This window comes from Gasterosteus aculeatus, chromosome 13 (genome assembly GCF_964276395.1).
Source record: "Gasterosteus aculeatus chromosome 13, fGasAcu3.hap1.1, whole genome shotgun sequence".
Taxonomy (NCBI): Eukaryota; Metazoa; Chordata; class Actinopteri; order Perciformes; family Gasterosteidae; genus Gasterosteus; species Gasterosteus aculeatus.
Window position 1 is genome coordinate 8,957,593 of NC_135701.1, and position 21,078 is coordinate 8,978,670.

General features: G+C 43.6%; 4 protein-coding genes across 9 annotated transcripts in view; 1 reads left to right on the top strand and 3 right to left on the bottom strand.

Moving 5' to 3' along the window:
- Positions 1 to 5,954, bottom strand: part of frmd3 (FERM domain containing 3) — a 40,878-nt gene extending 34,924 nt beyond the window's left edge. For 2 of the 4 annotated variants that reach the window (XM_078087397.1, XM_040195545.2), the window contains exon 1: positions 5,572 to 5,712. In XM_078087397.1, the coding sequence (XP_077943523.1) occupies positions 5,572 to 5,676 (105 nt within the window). In that variant the 5' untranslated portion in view covers positions 5,677 to 5,712. Of the gene's footprint in view, positions 1 to 5,571 lie in introns of all 4 variants that reach the window. The other 2 variants (XM_078087398.1, XM_040195546.2) reach the window with 2 other exon arrangements.
- Positions 5,955 to 6,475: 521 nt separating this feature from the next.
- On the top strand, positions 6,476 to 11,619 carry LOC120830713 (putative gluconokinase). Its single transcript, XM_040195558.2, has 6 exons — positions 6,476 to 6,690; positions 6,820 to 6,880; positions 7,285 to 7,315; positions 7,467 to 7,553; positions 8,770 to 8,813; positions 9,377 to 11,619. The coding sequence occupies exons 2-6, from the start codon at positions 6,843 to 6,845 to the stop codon at positions 9,738 to 9,740; spliced, it is 564 nt and encodes a 187-aa protein (XP_040051492.2). The 5' UTR covers positions 6,476 to 6,690; positions 6,820 to 6,842; the 3' UTR covers positions 9,741 to 11,619.
- Positions 11,620 to 11,957: 338 nt separating this feature from the next.
- LOC120830709 (uncharacterized) lies at positions 11,958 to 15,928 on the bottom strand. Its single transcript, XM_040195547.2, has 11 exons — positions 15,616 to 15,928; positions 15,336 to 15,430; positions 14,757 to 14,863; positions 14,520 to 14,584; positions 14,028 to 14,189; positions 13,772 to 13,934; positions 13,483 to 13,604; positions 13,168 to 13,251; positions 12,951 to 13,066; positions 12,675 to 12,819; positions 11,958 to 12,305 (listed from the first exon to the last, which is right to left on the bottom strand). The coding sequence occupies exons 1-11, from the start codon at positions 15,880 to 15,882 to the stop codon at positions 12,162 to 12,164; spliced, it is 1,470 nt and encodes a 489-aa protein (XP_040051481.2). The 5' UTR covers positions 15,883 to 15,928; the 3' UTR covers positions 11,958 to 12,161.
- A 136-nt stretch (positions 15,929 to 16,064) lies between these two features.
- Positions 16,065 to 21,021, bottom strand: gkap1 (G kinase anchoring protein 1). 3 transcript variants are annotated; one of them, XM_078087410.1, is made up of 13 exons: positions 20,869 to 21,021; positions 20,201 to 20,462; positions 19,648 to 19,806; positions 19,371 to 19,448; positions 18,679 to 18,820; positions 18,545 to 18,573; positions 18,175 to 18,336; positions 17,237 to 17,323; positions 17,028 to 17,091; positions 16,858 to 16,928; positions 16,683 to 16,760; positions 16,441 to 16,503; positions 16,065 to 16,360 (listed from the first exon to the last, which is right to left on the bottom strand). In XM_078087410.1, the coding sequence occupies exons 2-12, from the start codon at positions 20,435 to 20,437 to the stop codon at positions 16,462 to 16,464; spliced, it is 1,149 nt and encodes a 382-aa protein (XP_077943536.1). In that variant the 5' UTR covers positions 20,438 to 20,462; positions 20,869 to 21,021; the 3' UTR covers positions 16,065 to 16,360; positions 16,441 to 16,461. The 3 variants fall into 3 exon arrangements, with proteins under 3 accessions (XP_077943536.1, XP_040051488.2, XP_077943535.1); XM_040195554.2 differs by having other exon boundaries at positions 19,606 to 19,806; positions 20,869 to 20,981; XM_078087409.1 differs by having other exon boundaries at positions 16,065 to 16,503; positions 19,606 to 19,806; positions 20,869 to 20,981.
- Between the last annotated feature and the right edge of the window lie 57 nt (positions 21,022 to 21,078).

A 21,078-nucleotide genomic window follows, 5' to 3' on the forward strand; every position in this document is an offset into this window, starting at 1 on the left:
GAGCAGATTTGCTACACTGCATAGATGATGTCAGTATACATTTAAGAAACAATCATCTACAGTGATATCTTAGTGCGGAATTATTGAACATAGAAATATACGTTAAGATGTAACGCATTTACATGTGACCCCTATAATCATTCCCATCTCTGTGACCTTGTCCCAGTGTGGAAGAAGAAAAGAAATCAATTACTGTATCACCACCTCACACCGCAGAGATGCGAACACACTTGATGTAAAGCACGTCACATGAAGGCACAGTCATGGCTGGCCGCACATCCTGATAAGCTTGTTGAGGCACAGCCATAAGTCATCAATACATGGACTACAACCCCTTCCTATCACAGAGGATCGCCATCACTCTGGTTCCGTACAGCGGGACACTAACTCACAGGACGGCAGCACACAGAATGAGAGATGATGAAGACGGCATGACGGGAAGCGCAGCGCCGCTGCTGTGAGCACGTGCACACTGTGGTCGAATTCAAGCAGCCGTCTTATCTTTGCACCGCACGACGATTAGAACGCTGTGGCAAACAAACAATCCACGACGAAATAACCCGTGAGTGTTTGTTTGCTTATTTGCATTTCGTTTTTGTCAAATTAGTGTGTTTATCTCTGTGTGTGCGTTCCACTGACTGACTCTCACTTTTATGATATTTAACAGAAATTAGCAATGGTGTGTACACCCAGGAAAAGCTGGTTCATTTTTTGATGATGATGATTATGATAATGATGATGACATAGTCACACAGACCGACAAGTTTACTTACCGATACTTACTTTGTATATTTTTAATGACGAGAGAAATGCAGATGTGGTTGAACTGACGTTTAAACTAGACAAATGTTGCACGTTTGTTGTGTAGATTGTTACAGTTTGATGTGATTTAATTGTTCAATCATGTATTTTATTACACTGGCCCAGGACTTAATGCAATATTGACGCTGAATGGATTATACTATAAATTTAATTGCATTATGTCTAACTTGTTTTGCAGGCTCACCTGTTTTGAATAGACGATTAACATAAATAAACCACAGACAATGTATTGATTGAAAGATGACTTCTACCAACCACGCTGAAGACTTAAAGATAGGTCTTTAAACATTTGGATTTTTAAATATTTTTTAAAACAGCTGTATAATAGAGTGACTCAAATAGAAATTCTGCAAAAGACGGAGAATGTAGTTTGTGCTACAAGTAAGTAAATATGTTCATAACTTTAACTGTGAACAGATTTATTGACTCACTATTACAGTAAGTAGGCCTATATGTCACATTTTTGCATGGTGCCTAAAAATATCTCTTTTCTAAATATCTGTCTAATGGATATCACCGAGCATGCGGATGGTGAGTAAAGAATGATTAAGAGAATAGATATCAAATCAGCACAATGTGGGACCTCTGATCTCTTAATTTTACTTTTCTATGGTTCATTCTTTGACTATTTCCACCTCTTTTTGGATACTTCCATTACATTTGGCCTCTCACACCTTCCCCCTTTTCTGGTTTCCCCTTTCCTCTTTTTTTCAGCTTGTCATCATTTTTCAAAATCTGCTCTGTCTGCCAGTCTCGTTTTAAATTTGTTTCATGTTTTAATCTGATTACGGTAATCAGTTTTTCCCTCAGCCGCTCCACCTCGTTTCCTCTCCTGCTCCTTCCTACTCCCTGTTGATTTGCTGCCATCATCCTCTCAGCTCATGTAATGTGACCAACCATGTCATTGTATATTTTGTCCCATCAACCATCTCTCTCTCTCTCTCTTTGGATTCTGTTTCCCTCCCTCTCATCTCTCTCTGCCTCCTCTCGATTGCAAGCACCAGTCGGGAAAGGGGATTATTTCTCTTTAGTCATCTTCGGAGAAGCATCAAAGAGGCCCCGTCGAGCGGCGTAAGAATAGAAAAATGATGCTATTTATAACTTGTTTCAAAGAATGCCGACCAGCCAAAACAAAAGCACTGCCCCGGAATCACAGACACACAGTGTAAAGTAGATTAAAGGTTGACACCACCTCAGCTACTCACACACCTTCTCAAATGCAAAGGCAGATACAGTGCAAAATAATACTAGCTTCTTTAAATAGACTGTAATTCATGGATGAGGCGAATTCAACGGAATCAAAACAAGAGAAACTGGCAGGAAATATTGTCAAGCTTTCGACAGTTAAATTTAACACAAGGTAATGTTTTCAATTACATCACAATGTAATGACCGTAATTGCAGAACTTTGGGCCAGTGACTTAAACTTTAAATCTTTCATCCAAGTGAGCCACGGTTCAACCCGCCGTCAGAACGAACACACACACACTCGTGGTGCGGCGCATCGCTGACAGCTGATGGATGTTGGCCTCATGAGGAACAGTGATCTCCCTTAATTATAAATGGCGTGTCACAGAGAAGGGGGGGTAGATATAGAGGAGGGAGATGGGGGGGATAGATGAGGGATGTAAAAATAGAAAGTGAGAAAAAAAGGGGTAAATAAAAAGCTGAAAGTGGAGCAGAGAATAATTGGGGATGGAAGGGCAGAGCAGAGCCGGGAGGACAAGGGAAGGAAAAATGAGAAGGACGGATAGGAGGATGAAGGGTGGGAGAGCTGAAGGTAGAAGAGGTCACAGTGTATTGATCTTCACTCATCTCTCAGGTCTGACTTAACATTACCTCTGAACATGAGCGCAGCAGGCTGGACGTTCAACCCCGCAGGCTGTAGACACTCATGCAGCACACACACGCACACACACACACACACACACACACACACACACACACACACACACACACACACACACACACACACACACACACACACACATGTATTCATGCTTTATATTCTGCTGCCAAGCTATTCTTATAGTCACAGTCAACAGCTTTAAAATAATTATGCGCTGGCTGCTAGACTGTCGTCCTTGTATGAGACCCGGAACCTGAAATATATATTATTTTCAAAAACAACTTTATGCACCGCAGCGTCTGTTTATTAAAAGCAAAAACCCATCCAGCTTTCCCTGATACACAAATATGTGTGTTCATCATAATCATCATCTGCTATTAATAAAAAAGGGTAACTATATTAATATTCTGTGAGGATGATTCACATGTTATGTTCTACACTTTGTGTTTCAAATAAGAGTGTTTGTAAATAAAGGATGTCAATTTGTCAGTGGTGAATTTTATATAAGCAAAGCAGTTTGAACTGCTGCCTACTTGAAAGGTGCTTTAGTGTTCTAGATTGCAGTAATGAGACACAAGTGATCATTCCAGCTATAAATCATCATTTAATTTGGGCGGAAAAATCAAATAGGCTCTTGGCTTTCATTTTTATACTTATTTTTTGGTCTTTATTTAATCCCTGCGCTGCCGTTCCCCAAGGGGACGAGGCTAACGCACCCACGTCTTATGCAAAGTCAAGAGCTGATGCCTTAGAGGAAAGATAACGGAGAACAAGGGCATAGACGATTCACTTCAAGTAAACTAACAAGTACCGACATATTTGTTTACATCCACAATCAAAGAACACGTTCGTCACATTATGTTTATAATGGCAATCAATCTAGTCTTGTCTTTGGCCTCCTCGCCGGACGTATTCAGCTAAATGGAGAAAAGCAGCAAAATAACAACACAGGCATAATACAGAGCGGAAGAAAATGAGAGATGGATCCTGCTAAGTGGAAAGCGGACAAGGGACGTTGCTGAGCAGCAGAAGTGTAGCATAAGGAGAACAGACTGTCATGAAATATGTAGGAAGTAGCAACTCAGCACCGCAACACAAAGCCATTAAAGAAAGCCCCGGAAAGGGCGGTCAGCTAGAAATATAAATGTCCATTTCCTTACTGAGCACAGCTAAAAGCACTTCACACTTTCCCAGTTTTTCACGTCTCCCGGTGAGAAGCCCCGCTCTGATGTTCTCAGACGTCTACACAGACTTTAACACACGTTTGCGCTCTCAAACACGCAGGTTTACATGCATGTTGATGCTGCAACACAAAGAAACAGACACAACCTCTCCCTCCTTGTCTCTGCTACATGCAGGAGACCAGGGGGACACTTTGACATGCGGAGGTTTTTTCATCGGGTCGGACATCAGGGCCGAGGCCCCTCACGAACCTTTCTGCAGGTGAGACGAGCAACTTCAACTCTTCCTCAACAAGCTATCACTTTGGTGTGATGCCGGAGACAGAATATCATTGGATAACCATAGTGATTATATGCTGTTAAGCACTGCACATTTTTATGCATGTATGAGCTCTGCCATCGTTCGTCACATGCTGGCATGTTTACAGCGTTGTGCTTTTATCGCTCTGGCTGTAGCTTCAGCTCGGGCCTGGAGGGGTCCAGGAGCCGCATATGATCTAATTTGTTTATGGAAACTCGTGTTTTCCTTTGTTCAGGCAGTCCAAGGGGTTCATAGTTATTTGCTCATAAATGGGAATAGTTAAAGCCTGCTGTCAGGTTGTATTCCTCCCATGTCTGTTTTAGTTGGCTGAACCAAAGGTCTGATCGTGCATTAGAAACCCAAATCTGGTCAGAAACACTGACAGTTAATGCAATAAGCTAATGCAGGCAAACATATAAAAAGAAACACATGTTCAGGGCTGCAGCTCTGGGTCATAACAGCACAACTCTTTTGCTCAAAGTGAGACACCTTGAACTTTAACAGATAGTAGATCATGATCCTGTGAAGACATTGGGCACACCTTCATCCATCTGCTGACTATATGACGTTTTTTGAATGCCATAATGTCATGTGCGAAACATTAAACTCCAAATTAAAAGGTAAGTAATGGATAGAATTGTTATTTTTTTGGTGTTATGGCTCAATAAAGGTAAATGAGTGTAAGTACCGCTCTTATTTTGAAGGTGACTTTACATGGGTTGAAATGTTCATATGTTCTCATCTCAAAGGCTGATGATTTCAACTCACAGCTCAGATTTCTCAAACATTTGTTTTTACTAAGACATTTAAAGGTAACCCCTATCTTTAAATATGTTTCCGTATGTCCGTATTTAGAAGAAAAGCTAATTGCCCGAGTGATATATGTGCAAAAGGGCAACTTTAAGCCAGCTGGCAGGAAGCACACCTCAAGAACACAGATGTTAAAACACTCAAGCACCTGTCCAGCCTCCCTGCTTACAATAGACATGCCAAACAGCAGTCCTCTCTGCCCTCATCGTCCCTGCCATCACCACCACACCCATCAGCTCCATCATTTCATTAATCATACTTCCTCCCAACTTCTCTTCGTGTGGGTCACAGCTTGCTTGCTTGCTTGCTTGCTTGGACCCAACACATAAGCATGTCTCACTATTTGGGTATTGGATTATTTTTCCTCTCTGGTATGGAGCAAAAAGCACGCGCCCTCTCCTGTAAATCACAGCAGCATGGTCACTATGGAGGAGCAGCGTGCTCAAAGGGTGTTTGCCGCACAAATGTGAAGATGGGAAAAGGATAATGAGCAGAGATCTAAAAGCCTAAAATCGACAGTTCAATTACCCAAACGAACGAATATGCGGTGTCCACGTGACATTTGAAAAATATCGCAGATGCACGCGGTGGATAAAGCGTTCGGCTACCTGGATGCTGCAGGAGATCTCGGTGTCATCCAGTAACCGGATCGTGCACAGGACCTCCTGGTCCAAGGAGCGGATGCTTGGGCTACGAAACCGGAGCATTTTCATCCTTCTGTCGGTTCTGTTTCAGCTCCTCATGGCAGCGGATCCACAGGCGGACCAGACACGCGCGTACGCTACCACACACACGGAGGACCAGGGCACACGCGGGGCTTGCATACACGGAAGCGCCTCTCAGTCGCGTCCTGTCACCGCCTGTGACGCCCTTGGGAATGAATGAATGGGTGGATGGAGACAGGAATGGATGGATAAGAGAACGGATGGATGCAACAGAGCGGGAGGGAGGTGAGCTTGCATCCGTCTCCTGCCTGCCCACTGGAGGATCTGCAGAAGAGGATGGCGTTTGCCGTCTCTCTCTCTCTCTCTCTCTCTCTCTCTCTCTCTCTCTCTCTCTCTCTCTCTCTCTCTCTCTCTCTCTCTCTCTCTCTCTCTCTCTCTCTCTCTCTCGTCTCTGTGTCTGTCTCTATGCACACATTGCAATTATGATCCCACGTGTGTGGTGTCAGATTGCCAGCTAGCAAATCACCCGCCCTGTGGATTATTTATCGACTTTAAAAACGTTGCTCTTTAAAGGGTCAAATAAGTGGCGATGCTCTCGGTGAAACAATACAAAAATCTACACATTAATAGCATGTAAACGATCAATTACTGCCTTTGACTTGAGGATCAACATGTGCATTTGAGTAAATACCTGTATTGCCTATAGCATTTTGAGAAGTCAAGGTGCTCAAAAAATAATAACCCACCGCTGCGGCCCAAGCTCCCATAAACTCTTGTTTTCATCTTCTGTAACAATGAGGTAAACTGTAGCCGTGGTGCGCATACGGCTACTGTCTCTTTAAGTGATGACGCAGCAGACGTGCTCGTGACGTCATCACGTGATTTGGCAAGTGAGAGCGTCAGACGTTTTGCTTCGGTTACGTGTAGCTTGTTATCGTTTGAGATGAAACACGGTTAGTAGGGGACAACACCTGTGAAGGTTTTTGTAGTGATTAAAGGTTGAGACCACGAGTAGCTACACGATCCGGTACGATCGCGTCACTTTATAAAAAGCCCCCACCGGTAGGTTCGATCAACCTCGTGCACGTCCATTAATGCTACGTTTCTATGGTGCAGGTGTCCGGGTGTAAGATCCGTCCACTATGGGGGAGTTCATGCAAACATTGTAAAAAGGTATTTTTCTGCCTTCAGGTGTGTGAAGACCCAGAGAGAGCATGATCTACGTCATTATGGGAGTCTCGGGCTGTGGGAAGTAGGTATTACCTACTGTTGACCTATTAAGCAAGAAGTATAGAGCATATTTAAGTTTATTAAGTCACATGGGGAAGAAAGGGTGACTGGATGCTCTGGGGAAAATACATTTGTTTGATTACATTGTTGATCTAGATGATGGTTTATGAACTATCAATGCCTCTACAGACTTAATTACAGTAGACTGGTATCTTTTAATGGTTACCGAGAAAAGTAATAAAGCCAACTGCAGTGCAGTCACATAAGGGGTTTACAAACTTAACAGCTGAAATACATAGGTAGCTACCCACAAATGATCTCAGCTATTAGCTACTGTAAATCTGTGGCAGAAAAGTGTCGCGTTAAAGCAATAGATCCGGTGTTAATGTGTCAAGTCTGTTATGTCTTCCCCCTTTTCTCACGCAGAAGCGCCTTAGGTGCCTTCCTCTCAGAAAAGGTAAATTGATCCATCCCCTTCCCCACGCACACATAAGTCGCCAGCATAATGCATCTGAGCACAGTATGATGTAACACTGTATATGTGTGTGTGTGTGTGTGTGTGTGTGTGTGTGTGTGTGTGTGTGTGTGTGTGTGTCTGCTCCCATCAGCTGGGCGTGCCCCTGCATGAAGGTGATCACTTCCACCCACAGGGAAACATCGAGAAGATGGCTCGTGGTGAACCACTTACAGATCAGGTACATTTGTGTCTGTCACTGTGTGTGTGTGTGTGTGTGTGTGTGTGTGTGTGTGGGTCTTGTCAGCTCAGATCAAATGTCAGTCATTTACAGAATGAGCTGTTTCTCTAAAGTAAGAGTAAATCATTGTCTCAGCCACAGAGAACTTAGCAAGTTGCCCACAGTCCATACATTCTGTACAGGGATTCATTTCCTGTTTGTCTAATGTTTCTATATTTTTCCCATCTCCATGCTGATTTTCAAAATAAAAGTAAACCTGCAAACAATTGACTGGCTACTTGCCAATGTTTGAACTCACGGGCTTACGGGCATAGCAGCCGCCGCCGGCATTTGGCTGCTGTAGTAGTAGTGTTTGGCGGCTAATGATAACCTTCCACTCACAAACCTGCTTTTAGTGTCGGGTACGATTACTCTATGACCTGCTCTGTCCGATGTTGTACACATACTCAACAGTTGGCAGTTTTAAGAACGATTGTAAATGTGAGATCACAGTCAGGCCGCAGCAGAAACACTGTCTTTCATGCCAGTATTAGAGTTGGCAGGCTGAGCTTGGCATAACTCAGCAGGATATGAGAGAATAGGATTCCTCTCAATCGAGTTCAGCTCTTCATTTCAAAAGGCGCATTAATGGGAAATACATGTTACACCAGATCAGTTGTAACCCAATTAGGATTGATTCTATTTCTGATTGCTGTGTAATCAAAGATGTTTAAGTGCTGCCACGTCTGTCTGCCTGATCTCAGTTTTAGATCCCGACTGGTCCTTTTAAAGACTCTGACTTGTGTCCATTAAACAAAAATGGTTGAGTTCTAACTTGGTATAAGAAGATCAACTATAAAAGACCTTTCCAGAGCTTTTACTGCGTTTCTGTATTTCTGTATGTAGGATTATTTTTTTGATTGATGTTTTTTACATCTTTCTTCATGTAGTTTTAAATATTTCACGGTTGTCTTGCTTCATCATTATAAGTTCAAATCAAAATCTGTCTGATGTTTCACTGCACTCTGACAATGTTAAAAGCCAGCGATGACCTCATAAAAGCGTGAGACAAAAACGGAGCTGAAGGAAGTTATTGCTGGATGTTTTTAAGAAAGAAATATTTCAAATATTCACAAAGGAAACATTTCTTAATGAGGACAACTGCTGCTGTAGATGATGAAACAAATGTGCTGCTGTTGATAACGAAATATGAAACGGTTATGCTGTTTTTCTTCAGGACCGATTTCCTTGGCTTCTCAAACTACATGAAGTCATTGAGAGGTAAAAGCAAACAACAAACCTTTCACACACACAGACTATTTATTTTGCACATGTACACTGAAATGAACATTTTGTACCAAAGATGCAACGTTTTTTTTTAATGACAGAAATGGAGTAGAAGACTGTGTGTTTAGAGAGGGAGATGAAGCCGATGGGCAGAGCGCAATGTATGCAGGCGGACATTTTCAGGAAAAAAAAGATCAAAACTATCAGAGATGGTTTTGAAAATTGAGACGAGGGAGCGAGGAAAGGGACTTTGGGAGAGTAAAAACAGATTAAGTGAGCGAGCGTGTAGAGAAGAGGTGGGGAGAGCTGAGAAGTATGCCATCTCGTTCCCACAACGTCTGCAGCGACATCAAAGGCTTCCTTTCCAACTCCTGCACACTCAGTCAGCCTTCATCTGCTCGTAGCCCTTCGTTTCTCTTTCTTCCTCCCTGCAGCTGTTTGGGACCACGGTTCGCTTTTTTCCCCCCCATTTGCACACAACATCGCAGTGTTCAGTTCAGCCGTTATTACTTGTTCTGCCCTCACTTGCTCTCTGCATGTCTGTGTTCCCGTCCCAGAGAACGAGGTTCAGGCTGCGAGGCCTTTGTGTCCTGCTCGGCTTTGAAACGCCTGTACAGACAGATTCTGCTCCATGGCTCCAAAGCCCTGGATTCCTCCAACAGTCCAGACGGAGAAGTCCCGCCTCCGTCGCCCCCCCACGTCTTATTCCTCTTTCTACACGGCGACTACGATCTTATTCAGCAGAGGGTGGCTGCCCGCAGGGGACACTACATGAAAGCAGACCTGCTGCGTTCCCAGTTCGCCGTTCTGGAGCCTCCGTCGGACGAGGAGAACGTGTTGCCTTTGGACCTCAGCAGGAGCATCAGTGACTTGGCCACGGAGGTCCAGGAGCACATTGTTAGGCTCAAGTCGTCGATATGAACCTCAGATCATCTCTATATTCAGGTCTTAGAATGAAACACAGTGTTTTGGCTTCATCTACTCATTAGCGCCTCAGTCGAGAATCTTTTATGATCTCACGGTGAAAACATTTCAAAACACAGCATGTTCCGTTCACGGTTTTATTTATGGTTATGCTTCCAAGAGCATGCTACGGAGAAAAAGACTAACAGATCAGCAGATAATGATGAGCGGATAAATGTAGTGTGGATATTTACCCTTTTTGAACAGAAGAGTAATTTTGATTTTAAAAATACCATGTCTTGATGGACAAATGCGTCAGCACATTTTGTCTTAGAGAAAAACAAGAAACACCTTTTTGTACAGAAAAGGAACAATTTTATAACAGATTGTGGGTGAGTGGGGAGCACGGTCGTCCTCCAATCAGAGGGTTGTCGGTTCGATCCCAGGCTCTGCTAACCCGAATGTCGTTGTGTCCTTGGGCAAGACACTTAACCCAACATTGCTCCTGTAGCTGCGACTACAGTGTGTGGTTGTTAGTTACTGATGGCAGGTGTCACTGTGTGTGGTTCTCCTGTCATCAGTGTATGAATGGGTGTGAATGGTGAATGATGTCATGTAGTGTTAAAGCGCTTTGAGTGGTCAGAAGAATAGAAAAGCGCTATACAAGTACAGTCCATTTACCATTAGATCATGATTGTGGCTTTTTAGTCACTATTGGGTTGATTCAGTAGCGGACTATAAAATGTAAGTAAAATGATTATGGTTGTATTTATTTCCTCAAGTTTTTTAATTGCACGTTTAATATTTCATTTGACATATTAGTGTAATCAATTTTTTTTTTTAAATACCTGTAAGTTCCATTTGTTTTAGAGGATACACTTAACCTGTGGACCCGTGGAAACACACTTGCAATGTTTTGACAGACATCTATATTGATTTAACACTTGACAAATTCTTCTTAACATGGCTCCAGATGATCCACCTGTTCTCCCTTTCAGCTTTACAGGTTTCTCTCATCTGCTCCTGAATTGAGTTTGAGTTTCTTGGCATTGACAAATAGGTTAGTTAATAGAGTTTAGTTGCAAGTGATTGTAAATTCTGTTTTTGTATATTTGATAAATCGAAACCGCTTTCATGCACTGACATCACCTTCCATATGCACCAACTAACCTTAAAGTGCAATCTTTACATTGAATGTGATCATATACAGCGATTGAAGGTTTATTTCTAACACTCAACTGCTAAATGCTAAAGGAGGTGTAGCTCCTCTGCCACTAGCTTGATACCAAACTATAGGTCAGATCAGGTCAAGGCTTCATGATTCCTATTCTGTGAGCCTCTTCAGTAGACTCACACAAAGCCACACGTGAGCACGGCCGCAATGCCCCAACACACTGAAACACACAAACACCTCCACTCAGCGCCGTGGAGCCGTTTTAGTGGTGTGACTCATCTGCAAACCTCAATCCGAATATTTTAGGAGCTTCTAATCCCCCCCCAAAAAACCTTTGGCTACCCTCATATCTCACTCATGCAGGCGATTGCGTGTGCGCACACACACACGCGCGCACACACTCACAGCAGCACAGACACAGACATCACTAGGGATTAAACCCTTCCTCAGTTTGGCAGTGACACACAATAACACACAGGTTGTCGAAGGGATCGCACGCACACATATCTGATGCTGCAGTCGAAAAACATCCAGCAATAAGTGTCGCATTTGTCAGTTAATCCATCTGGTCTCTTGAGGACACAAAAGCAGGGATGGAAAAAGAAGGTGCAACCCTCTCAGATTCACACACATCCTATTTAGGACCTGAATAGTTGGCTAGAGATCACCTGTAAATATGACACGGCTTGAATTTGTTTAAATACATAAATGAATGACTATTTAGCCAGCTGGTGTGCCATGTTTGCATGAGCTGAGTATAAACACCCAGATTTCTGGGACATGATTTATACAAAGCGTGAACAATCAGAACAATAAATTACAATATGTTACAATATTTTGTGCATAATTCCAGCTGAATAGACCGTACTGGCTGATGTTAAGTGAATCTGCCCTCCAGTGTTCGTAGTTGAACAGTACACCATTACAGAGGACAGCTTGTATACCTACCTGAAAAACAGGTTTTCTCTCGAATTCAGTACAAGTGTATGCAACATATTATATAGGTGATAGAATAGCATCATATGGCAATATTACACCTTCTGTCAAAGATGATAAACCAGTTTGTGTTTATCTTCTCTCTTTATTGATCAGGGTGCCACATTATGTATTTTAAGCTTGAAGATACATTTTTGCTGCTTTTCTTTGCTCACAACGGCAAATTGGATTTTAGAAGTAGTTGGAAAAAAAAACCAATGCATATGAAGGATTATGATGTAATACTGTATGTATGTATACGTGCCCAGGTCAACATCTGTGTGTGGTTGTCAAAGACTGAGCAGATGCTGTATAGCGGTGGTGAGGTCTCCTCCGGTGCTGATGAGGACCTGCAGGTTTGCTTCTCTGTCTCCGAAGCCCATTGAGCTCAGATGCTCCAGCTCGTCCTGGAACTCCGCCTCGTCAACATGGACCTGAGGAGTTATTTAAAGTCTTACTCATTACATAACATAAACAAATACAATAATTGCTAAAAAGGTTTTGCGCCACGGAGAGTGAAGATACAATTTGAAATATTTCCATGTGGGTCCCTACTGAAACCGTTGTTTGCTTTCTTTAAATAAATACAACAAAGGGGAGGAGTCTCCGGAGATAAATCTAAATATCCTTGACTCCTTCAAGGCGACATGCATTGACCACATCAAACATCTCATCTGATGTGGCTAGTCAACTTTAAGCTCAAAGATATTATTTACATTTGAAATACTGGTGTTATTCCAAATCCAAGAGGTGCACAGATAAATGACAGAAGCGGTCATGGTTATATGGAAAAACAGAGATACCCCGTGATTGGTGTCAGCTAGCGCCTGTAGCATTTGCTCCACAAACTGCTGCTGCTGCTGCGCCGTCACCATGGAAACCCGATGACCACATTGGCTGTGAAGGACAGAGTCAGGTACCAGCTCTGGGGCAGCATTAACACCAGCTCTGCAAGACAGACGTGGTGGTGGTAACACATTAAATGTTTCTACGGTTTCTCATTAGCTACTCAACCGTCCTGTGAGTATTCGTCAGTCGGAGGTGAACTGTAAGTGTTCATTTTACACATTTATACTTACGTGGGTATCAGTGCAGGAGCCTCTGCAGCCAGAGTCTGTAGGCCCTGTTGGATGAGTAGCAGAGCCTCCATGGCTCTGGGGTTGAACAGGGCCGACAGCAGCTCTGGACTGTGAGGCTACATAGCATAGATGTTAAATACAAACAATAAGCATTGGAGCTGTTAATGCATCACTTCTATCATCTAGAGGGGGTTTAGTGGAAGGCAAATATCCTAACTTGTTGCAGAAGAAGAGGGATGTGAGGCCTCATTTGCTGCTGCAGCAATGGATCTCCCGAGATCAACGGGTGGCTCAGCAGCATCTGAAACAGTATGACAATGAGACCTAGAAGACCCGTGTGAGTGTGTAGGATTTGTGTGAACAGGAAGCGGGTGATTGGGGCCTCGTCCCACATCTCTGGATTGATTTTTTGATTCAGCAGTTCAAATGCTCATGAATAACAGAAGCTAAAAGATAAATGGAGTTGTCCCGTGAAATCAAGCCGTGTGATTACCTGGCATGTGTTACCCTGTCATGCGTGTCTGTGCGTTACCTGTGCAGCCAGGTCAGGGTTCTGGCTCAGGCAGGTGAGGAGACTGCTGACGTAGGGCCCCGACAGCAGGCTCTCCATCAGTCCTGGACTGGATGTGATCTTCTCCAGCAGTGACTGCGTGCCTGAGGAGCGAGGGAGGAGACCTCTGATACAAGATGAAGAAGAGCTGGGATGAATACATACGGTTATAGTTTAGCCAATTCAAAGGACCCTTTTCTCGGTTTGTTGGGTATGAGGCTCTACGTTTTCCCTCAGTGTAGTTCAACTGTGTGGATTTGCATTTCCGTGCCTGCGGTCACAGAGCTCTGAGGGTTTGGATCGGCTCTGGTCGCGGCGGTCAGAACTCGGAGAGGATCTGTGGACTGACAGGTGACCGATGGAATAGCGGTGCTTTCCCCTTCAGTTGGCTGTTGAGTGCCGCATGATGTGGTCACTTCTGGGGCTTCTCCGATCTAGATCAGAGAGAATAAAGACACCACAAATAACAGATTAAACACATGAGATTTGTTTGACATCATCTCAAGAGACAGCTTTAAAAGTTGGACCTGTGATAATTTGAGCATTTTGCTGGAATCCTTCTGAGGGCCATCAGAGTCACCAGTGATGGTTTCAGGGTTTTCCTGCTCCGTCTGTAAATGGTCTAATGCTGTGTCTTCACTATGCACCACATGCTCTATCATGCAAGGGCTCCTGATGATCTCCAGCCCCTGTAAGATCAAGAGCAGGAGCAGAAACTCAACGTACGGTTGGGAAAAATACATCACGGAGAAAGCACCTAGCAAGTGTAACATTGACAGTGAATATGAAAAACTACCTTTTAAAAATGTCTGTGTTAATCCTAAAATACATTAAAAGGGACATAAGGATTTACATATTCAAAGGTGTAACTTGTATGTTATATAAAATAAAATGTCCCACTCATTAGAGGTACAGCATAAGCAGTTATTTGTTACAGTTGTGTTCTGACACATAAAACCATGTTATTCTCATCTTACTAAATATCTGTAATACACACACACACTCCTCTTTATACCCACCTGTGTGGTGACAGGCGAGAAGCCGGGCCCACTGTTTGTTAGGCTCAGACTATCCAGACCCTCCACTATGGAAACAAGATCATCAAAATAACAAAAGGTAAACGGACTAGAGAGCCTTAGTGGGATCTGATCAACCCGTAGCTTCAGTGTAAATCCACATGGATCGGTCAGGGGGGGACAGGGAGGTGTGTGTGTGTGTGGGTCGGGGGGGGGGTTCAATGCCTGTGCAGTTCTTACCCAAACCAAGGGGAGAGGTGGGAGACGGTGGGAAGCTTTCATGGTCGAGCTCTGGTGTGATTTTTGGTGCTTGATCGCAGGTGGAGGCAGAAGACGGGTGCTGAGGCCTGAGAGGGAAGGACTAAATCAAAACTACGAGCAGAGTACATGAGTTGGTGAAGGCGTTGGGCTCAAGGCGAATTTAACTCAGAATTTGTGTCTAACACAGTGTTGACCTCCCCATTATGTAAATATATGGCTGAATTTCAAGGCTTTTTAGCTCACGTTTACACACAGAAACTCTTCACCAAAGTTAGGACCTGAATCCGTTGCAGAATGTGGTCTTGCAACTTAAAAAATAAAATAAAGTGCAGGTTTAGTACCTTAATTTGACATTCCAATGGTATACAATTATTGTATAATTTTATGTGAAAGTGGTTAAAAGAACTTTATAACTCTTTAAAAGAATAAAGAATATTAAACTGTAGAATATTAATACAGATCCCGACATATAAACTGTAGATTGCGATCTGTAGCGGAGTCTCTGTCTGTGTAAATTCCATATTCATGTGTGTGTGCCGTTGGATGAGGCTCACTGACTCATCCTGGGCGCTACGGTGACTCAGGAGTTGTGGCTCTGTGAGGACCAGCTGCTCTGTCGGCGCCCAAAGGCGCTCTGCTAGACCCCATTTCAGCTGGGAACAAACACACACACCAACACATCATAGTTAGGCAAAAAACCCCCACTGAAAACCAATACGCACGTGCTTTTTTTATTTTTTAAAAGCCCTAAGACCACACAGCTTGACGCCCAAGTCAACCCATTTTACGCACAGCGCAGCACTGACGCAGCAGCGGGGAATGCGTTTGGCGCCCTGACCTGTCTGACGGTGAAGTCCTTTCCCTCGGGGACACTTTGGACAGCAACGTGGATCTTTTCCGACCGATCACCGCGACCACCCCTGCGACCACCCGGGGCTCCCGACTGCGCTTTAGCAGCGTCCGACATCTCTGTTCCCCCGCACTGATGATGATGATGATGATGACGATGACGACGATGGTGCGCTGTCGAGGGGCGCTGGTGCGTGTCTGTCCCCATGACTCGGCAAAACGTGGTGGTTGGTGGGTGGAAACTTCTTAATAACATTTAGGAGATGCCATAGTGTACAGTCCCATATACACCGGTGTATTGTTCAATTAATTCATGCTGAATAACTATGACAAAGGAGTCAATTTAAAGATGCAGCGCCCGAAACATACACACGGCACCTTAATGATTCCCTGTATTTCAGCTCTTAGCTCATCGGCTCTTACACAAAAAAAGACACCTTTCTTTCACTGAAAATGTATTTTATTTACCTCAACAGTGAGAAAGAAAAAAAAAAAAAAAGAACAAACCAAACATTTTGGCAGTAGACAACACACAAAAGAGTTGTGCGTGCCTGCAGAGGGCAGCACCTCCTGCCAGGCCACCATTTCAACACAAAGTTTAAAGGTAATCATTTTAAAAAACATCTGCAATATTTGTTCCGCTGTGTAATACATCCTGCTGTCTCTGGGGTGTATTCCATGTGTGTGTGTGTGTGTTTAATTTTGGGGGCATGCATAATATGCTGACATGGAGCCTGGAAAAAAAAAGTAAGATCAGTGGGAGAACCGTGGTTATGATCAGCGATGCTTTCCTTCATTTGTTTACTCATTTTACTTTGAAGGCCATCTGAGCCCTTCAGAGATCCACCTCTGGGCCTCGCTTCCCTTTCTTGTTTCCCTGCCAACCGGAAAAGCCAAGCACATAAACAGTTATTAATTATTGCTATGGCAACACATGAAATGAGAACTTGTTTTGCTCAAGCGTTAGGGGTTGTGAAAGGCTCGGCGGCACAAATCAAAACAGCGTCCTGTTTTATGTGTTCCAGCTAAGATGTGAGAGCGACTATTTGAACTCACCTGATGTTTTGGTTGTTCTGATTGCAGACCTTTGACTTTAGACCGTTCTTGTTCAAGGGCACCGTGTAGTGATGCGACCTAAATAAGAAAATAACCAATTTAAATTTACATAAATAATAAAATAACTCACACGCCCATTTTCTTCCCTCATAATCCTTATATGACCATAACACACCTGTAATGACAGTTCTTCTTTTATGTGTAGTAGCTCCTCGACCTGAAGTAAGAGTTCTGCTTTATCTTTCACTGAAAGAGAGAAACAACATGAATATACGACAGATTGTTTTAAGTTTGTAAATTGGCAAAGAAAAGAAAAAAGAAAGACTATTAAACAGTTTAACTCACTCTCTCCCTGCTGGAGCATCTTAAGCAGCTGGGAATTTCTTGCCTTCACCTCTTTGTATTTCCCCTGCAGAGTTGAAAGAAAGATTTTTAGACTACTGAAAGGTTTGAATACTGTGTATCCCTTAAAAGTCTATAGACTTGATAGTCTAGATAGATGGATTCATCAGTGATAGATGTATACGGATGAAGTCATAGAATGCTCTGCTGACCTCCCACTGAGAGATGTTCTTCTTTAGTTTGTCAATTTCCTGGTCTTTCTTCTCCAGATCGTACTTTAGTTGCTCTGCTCGGGGATCCTGACAGAAAAGAAAAGGTAGAAATGACGAAAGTCAGAATGTAAGGAAACACAAACCTCAATCAGGTGATGCTGCGTTCGATGAATCACGCACCAGAGTGCACAGACCAAAATGAGGGGGGGAGGGGTGACATCTGGTATTATTATTATTGACCCAATAGACATTATATAGATATATATTTATAAACTTTGATCAGACCACATGATTCTCCCAAATGAACTTTTGGTCATGAGGTTGGAACAAATTACCATGGTGTCTCAAACAGGCAAGGATGCTCAAAGGATGTGACTTGGTAATTAATTAGCCACTGCAAAAGTCATTGCGTCTGAAAAAATACACACTGTAGTTTATTCCCACAGAAGCATGTTGAATGATAGTGAAGATACAATATACAATTGTAGTCACATCCATTTATTTCTAATTTGCAGCTTTATGATACACATCAGCTGACAGGAAGTAAACATGGACCAAAGCTGTTGACTGTCAACACTGTTGAAACAAGGTCAAACTGAGAAGTATTCAGACTATGAGGGTCAACTTTGAACACAAAGGCATACAAGTATGGACCTGGAAATGACTATAACATGATATATGTGGGAAAAAAGTGGAAATTGTTTCTGGCAAGAACTGTGTGAACTGTTTACCGTCACCAAAATATTCAATAAGTCACTGTTCTCTCAAGTTTCCTGCATACGGAGTCCATAAAAAGCTACACTAAAAATAAATAAATGAACTAACCCAGAAAATCAACATAACACGGTCATGTTTGAAGAATATGCTGCTCATCTGCCAGATGAAAAAGCTGAGCCAGTGGTTTGTTCCTGTGTGCGCGATCCCGTCCGTCCACTCACCGGTTCGTGTTCTGTCGTGCTGGTGACTTCCTGTCCGTGGCTGTTGGTGTACTGCTCGCGCCTCTTCTCCTGCTGGATGATCCGAGTGACGTCATCCTCCAGCTTGTTGAAAAAACGCTCCTCCTGCCCGACCCCCAACGCTAGGTTCGCCACTCTGGCGTCCTGAGAGGAAGAGTCAGTCAGTGTTCCAGTGGCCACATCATACATTATATTCATCATATTCAGCAACAAATTACAGGTAACTCAGATATGTAGTCTATATTGAACTACAATAAATAGTGTGTCGCTAAACGCTCCACTGATTTGAGAACGGTGCAGTTGTAGGCGTTTGAGTTAATGAAGGAAAAAGATGATTGCAGACTTTGCTCACCTCTTTCTCTTGTTTCTTACTCAAATGTTCTGCAAAGAGACAAAGTACATTCACATCAACATTATTCTGGGAGCCCATTGAGCATCAGATGAGGGTTTAATAGCTTTTCAAACTGATCAATACGTTTCTCTCACCTGCACTGCCCTCGGCCTGGAAGTCCTGCAGCGAAACTGTCTTTTTGTCTTTCGCCTGCTGACTCTTCTTTTTGTCCTTTTTCCCTCCACCCTCTTTTCCTCCTCTAGACTTTGGCGAGGATGAGTTTGTGTTGTTGTTGGGCTGAGTAAGAGCAAACCATTTCACCACAACTTAAAATACATTAAATTACATTAAAATTAAACTAAATTCCAAGTGGATCGGAAATTATTAGTACGTCAATTTTGAATGACCAGTCACAAATGCCAAACTGCTTTAAGTGGCAGCACGAAGAAGACACAAGAATACCGCTGCGTATTTTATTACACCTAAAACATTCTCAGTGCGTCAGACACAACTTGAGTGAATTAAAAAAAAAAGATGCGAGACTCTTTGCTGTACAGTCTTTTCTTGAAAAAATTGGGATTCACCAGATTCCACAAGATTAATCAGACGAGGAATTTCACCCTAACCCGACTCCTAATGACACTCTCAGAAGGAAAACCTTGCCATTTCAGAATTAGGAACATCGGCATGAATGATGCAACTCATCAAGAGCCATAGTAAACTCTACCAAACACATAACTGCAGGGAGTCAAAACCTCTCCAGACTAAACCTTGCCTGCAGCAAAGCTACGGCAATAATCCAAATGTGCAACACAAATGTCTGACACACCTTGTCTTGGTAACTTACCGGTTTGTTTTGTTCAAACTCCAGTTTACTTAAGATCAAAGCCTTTTCCAGGTCGGCCTCATACAGCTCAGAGGTTATCTACAGCAGAAAACAGAGGGAGAGGCTGTTACTGTCTGTAAAATCAGACGTAAAAAGTTAGCTATGTCAGCGAAAAACATTTGATGCATTTGCATGGTACTTCATTCGTAAAGGGCACGTCAATTAGTAAGAGATCACCATCTGCAGTGTGGCTCACAAATTTGTTGTTGCTGCTGTTGTTGTTGTTGCTTCTGCTGACCTGCTCATCCCGCCGCTTCCACTGCTGCCACCCCTCCGCAGGCATCTTGTGGCCCGCTGCTGCAGGACTGAGAAGTTCACCGGCTATTCCTGACAGTGTCATCAGGGGAGGCTGGCCACCAGACTTCTGAGGAATCTTCTTGAATGCCAGATTGCGTAGCTGACAGAAAGCAAGAGGTTAACGGTCACCGCGAGAAATGCAGCAAATCCTCAGGCTTCCAAGATCAATCAGTCATCACAATCGTTGCAGGTAGATTTTTTCTGTGGATTGACTTATTCACTATCAGCTCTTCATTTTCAGTAAAGAGGTTTATTTTTTCTATAGAAATGGGACATGTTGTTGAAATTGCCCCGTCTGGCCTTCTGCTGTTGGGGGGCGGGTCTTAAACACCGAAACTAAACACAACGCGTGTTCTCGGCCGGGTGGAACGTGTCTCCATCCTCTGCGGTGTCTTTTCAGGTGAAGTGAAACAACAACTCGCTTCCGTCACACCCCGACACACCGCAGATAGCGAATCAAAGCAGGAAGGTCCTCGGATCCTCCCGGCACTCACCTCGTTCGCCTCGGTCTGCTGCTGCTCCCTCCTCTTCTTCTTCTTGTCCTTCTTCTTGTCGTTGCACGGAGCCGCTTTGCCCCCGGCGGCTCCTGCCTTCCCCGCCCGAGGCTTACCGTCGCGCCCCGTTTTGGTCTTCCCCGCATCGGAGCCATCGGAGTCCGAATCCGAGTCTATCTGGAGCAGGGCGAAGCGGGAGGCGGTGGTGGGGACGGTGATCATTGCAGACGATGCCATTTTTGTCTCGGGAAGGAAAACTCAACTGATGGCAAATAGGAGACAAAGAACAATTCAGTCCGGGTAACTTGGAGCGGACTGTGGAGCCAGTTATAGCTCCTAGTTGCGAGCTCCTCTCAACGAAATACATGCTACGCATCTACTAAACTCTTCATTCGTATCCACACACTGTACGTTGGTGCGTTAAATCCCAAACAAGGAGTCGTCATACTAAAATAAATGATATTAGAACTGCTGATTTGCTAGCAGACGGCTGCTAGCATTACAAAGCAGTAAGTTCACCGAGCGTTAGCTAACTGCAGCCGGTTTGGTTAGCTCGAAACAAGTGCAAAAGTAACGATGCGCGACAGTCAAAAATACACCGAGCAACTCCAGGTGGTCCTTCGTTTATTATACTCGAGCTGGTTTGTTTTTAGAGAAACAGTACTCACCGGGAAAGTTGCTATTGAAGACTTTCACCTGTTCGTGGAGGTGTAAATTAGTCGGATACTGTCGCTTGTGCTATCAGTGATTGCCGGAGTACAGTAGCCCGGTGGGGCCAAAAATGAGAAACGCGATTGGTAATCGCCCTTTCGCTTAACGTGTTGCACTTTTGCTATCCAATCCCTGTTAAATAATTGTAAAAACGTTTTAGAAGTTTA

What these genes read in the sequence shown, in the direction of transcription:
- LOC120830713 (XM_040195558.2), top strand. Translation starts at nt 6,843, where the DNA reads ATGATCTACGTCATTATGGGAGTCTCGGGCTGTGGGAA. An exon ending in GTGAACCACTTACAGATCAG is followed by an intron (nt 7,554 to 8,769) that starts GTACATTTGTGT and finishes GTTTTTCTTCAG; the next exon opens with GACCGATTTCCTTGGCTTCT. An exon ending in CTACATGAAGTCATTGAGAG is followed by an intron (nt 8,814 to 9,376) that starts GTAAAAGCAAAC and finishes TTCCCGTCCCAG; the next exon opens with AGAACGAGGTTCAGGCTGCG.
- LOC120830709 (XM_040195547.2), bottom strand. Translation starts at nt 15,882, where the DNA reads ATGTTATTAAGAAGTTTCCACCCACCAACCACCACGTTTTGCCGAGTC. An exon ending in AGGACTTCACCGTCAGACAG is followed by an intron (nt 15,431 to 15,615) that starts GTCAGGGCGCCA and finishes GTTTGTTCCCAG; the next exon opens with CTGAAATGGGGTCTAGCAGA. An exon ending in CACCGTAGCGCCCAGGATGA is followed by an intron (nt 14,864 to 15,335) that starts GTCAGTGAGCCT and finishes CTTCCCTCTCAG; the next exon opens with GCCTCAGCACCCGTCTTCTG.
- gkap1 (XM_040195554.2), bottom strand. Translation starts at nt 20,437, where the DNA reads ATGGCATCGTCTGCAATGATCACCGTCCCCACCACCGCCTCCCGCTTC. An exon ending in GCACGACAGAACACGAACCG is followed by an intron (nt 17,324 to 18,174) that starts GTGAGTGGACGG and finishes CTTTTCTGTCAG; the next exon opens with GATCCCCGAGCAGAGCAACT. An exon ending in AGAACATCTCTCAGTGGGAG is followed by an intron (nt 17,092 to 17,236) that starts GTCAGCAGAGCA and finishes TCAACTCTGCAG; the next exon opens with GGGAAATACAAAGAGGTGAA.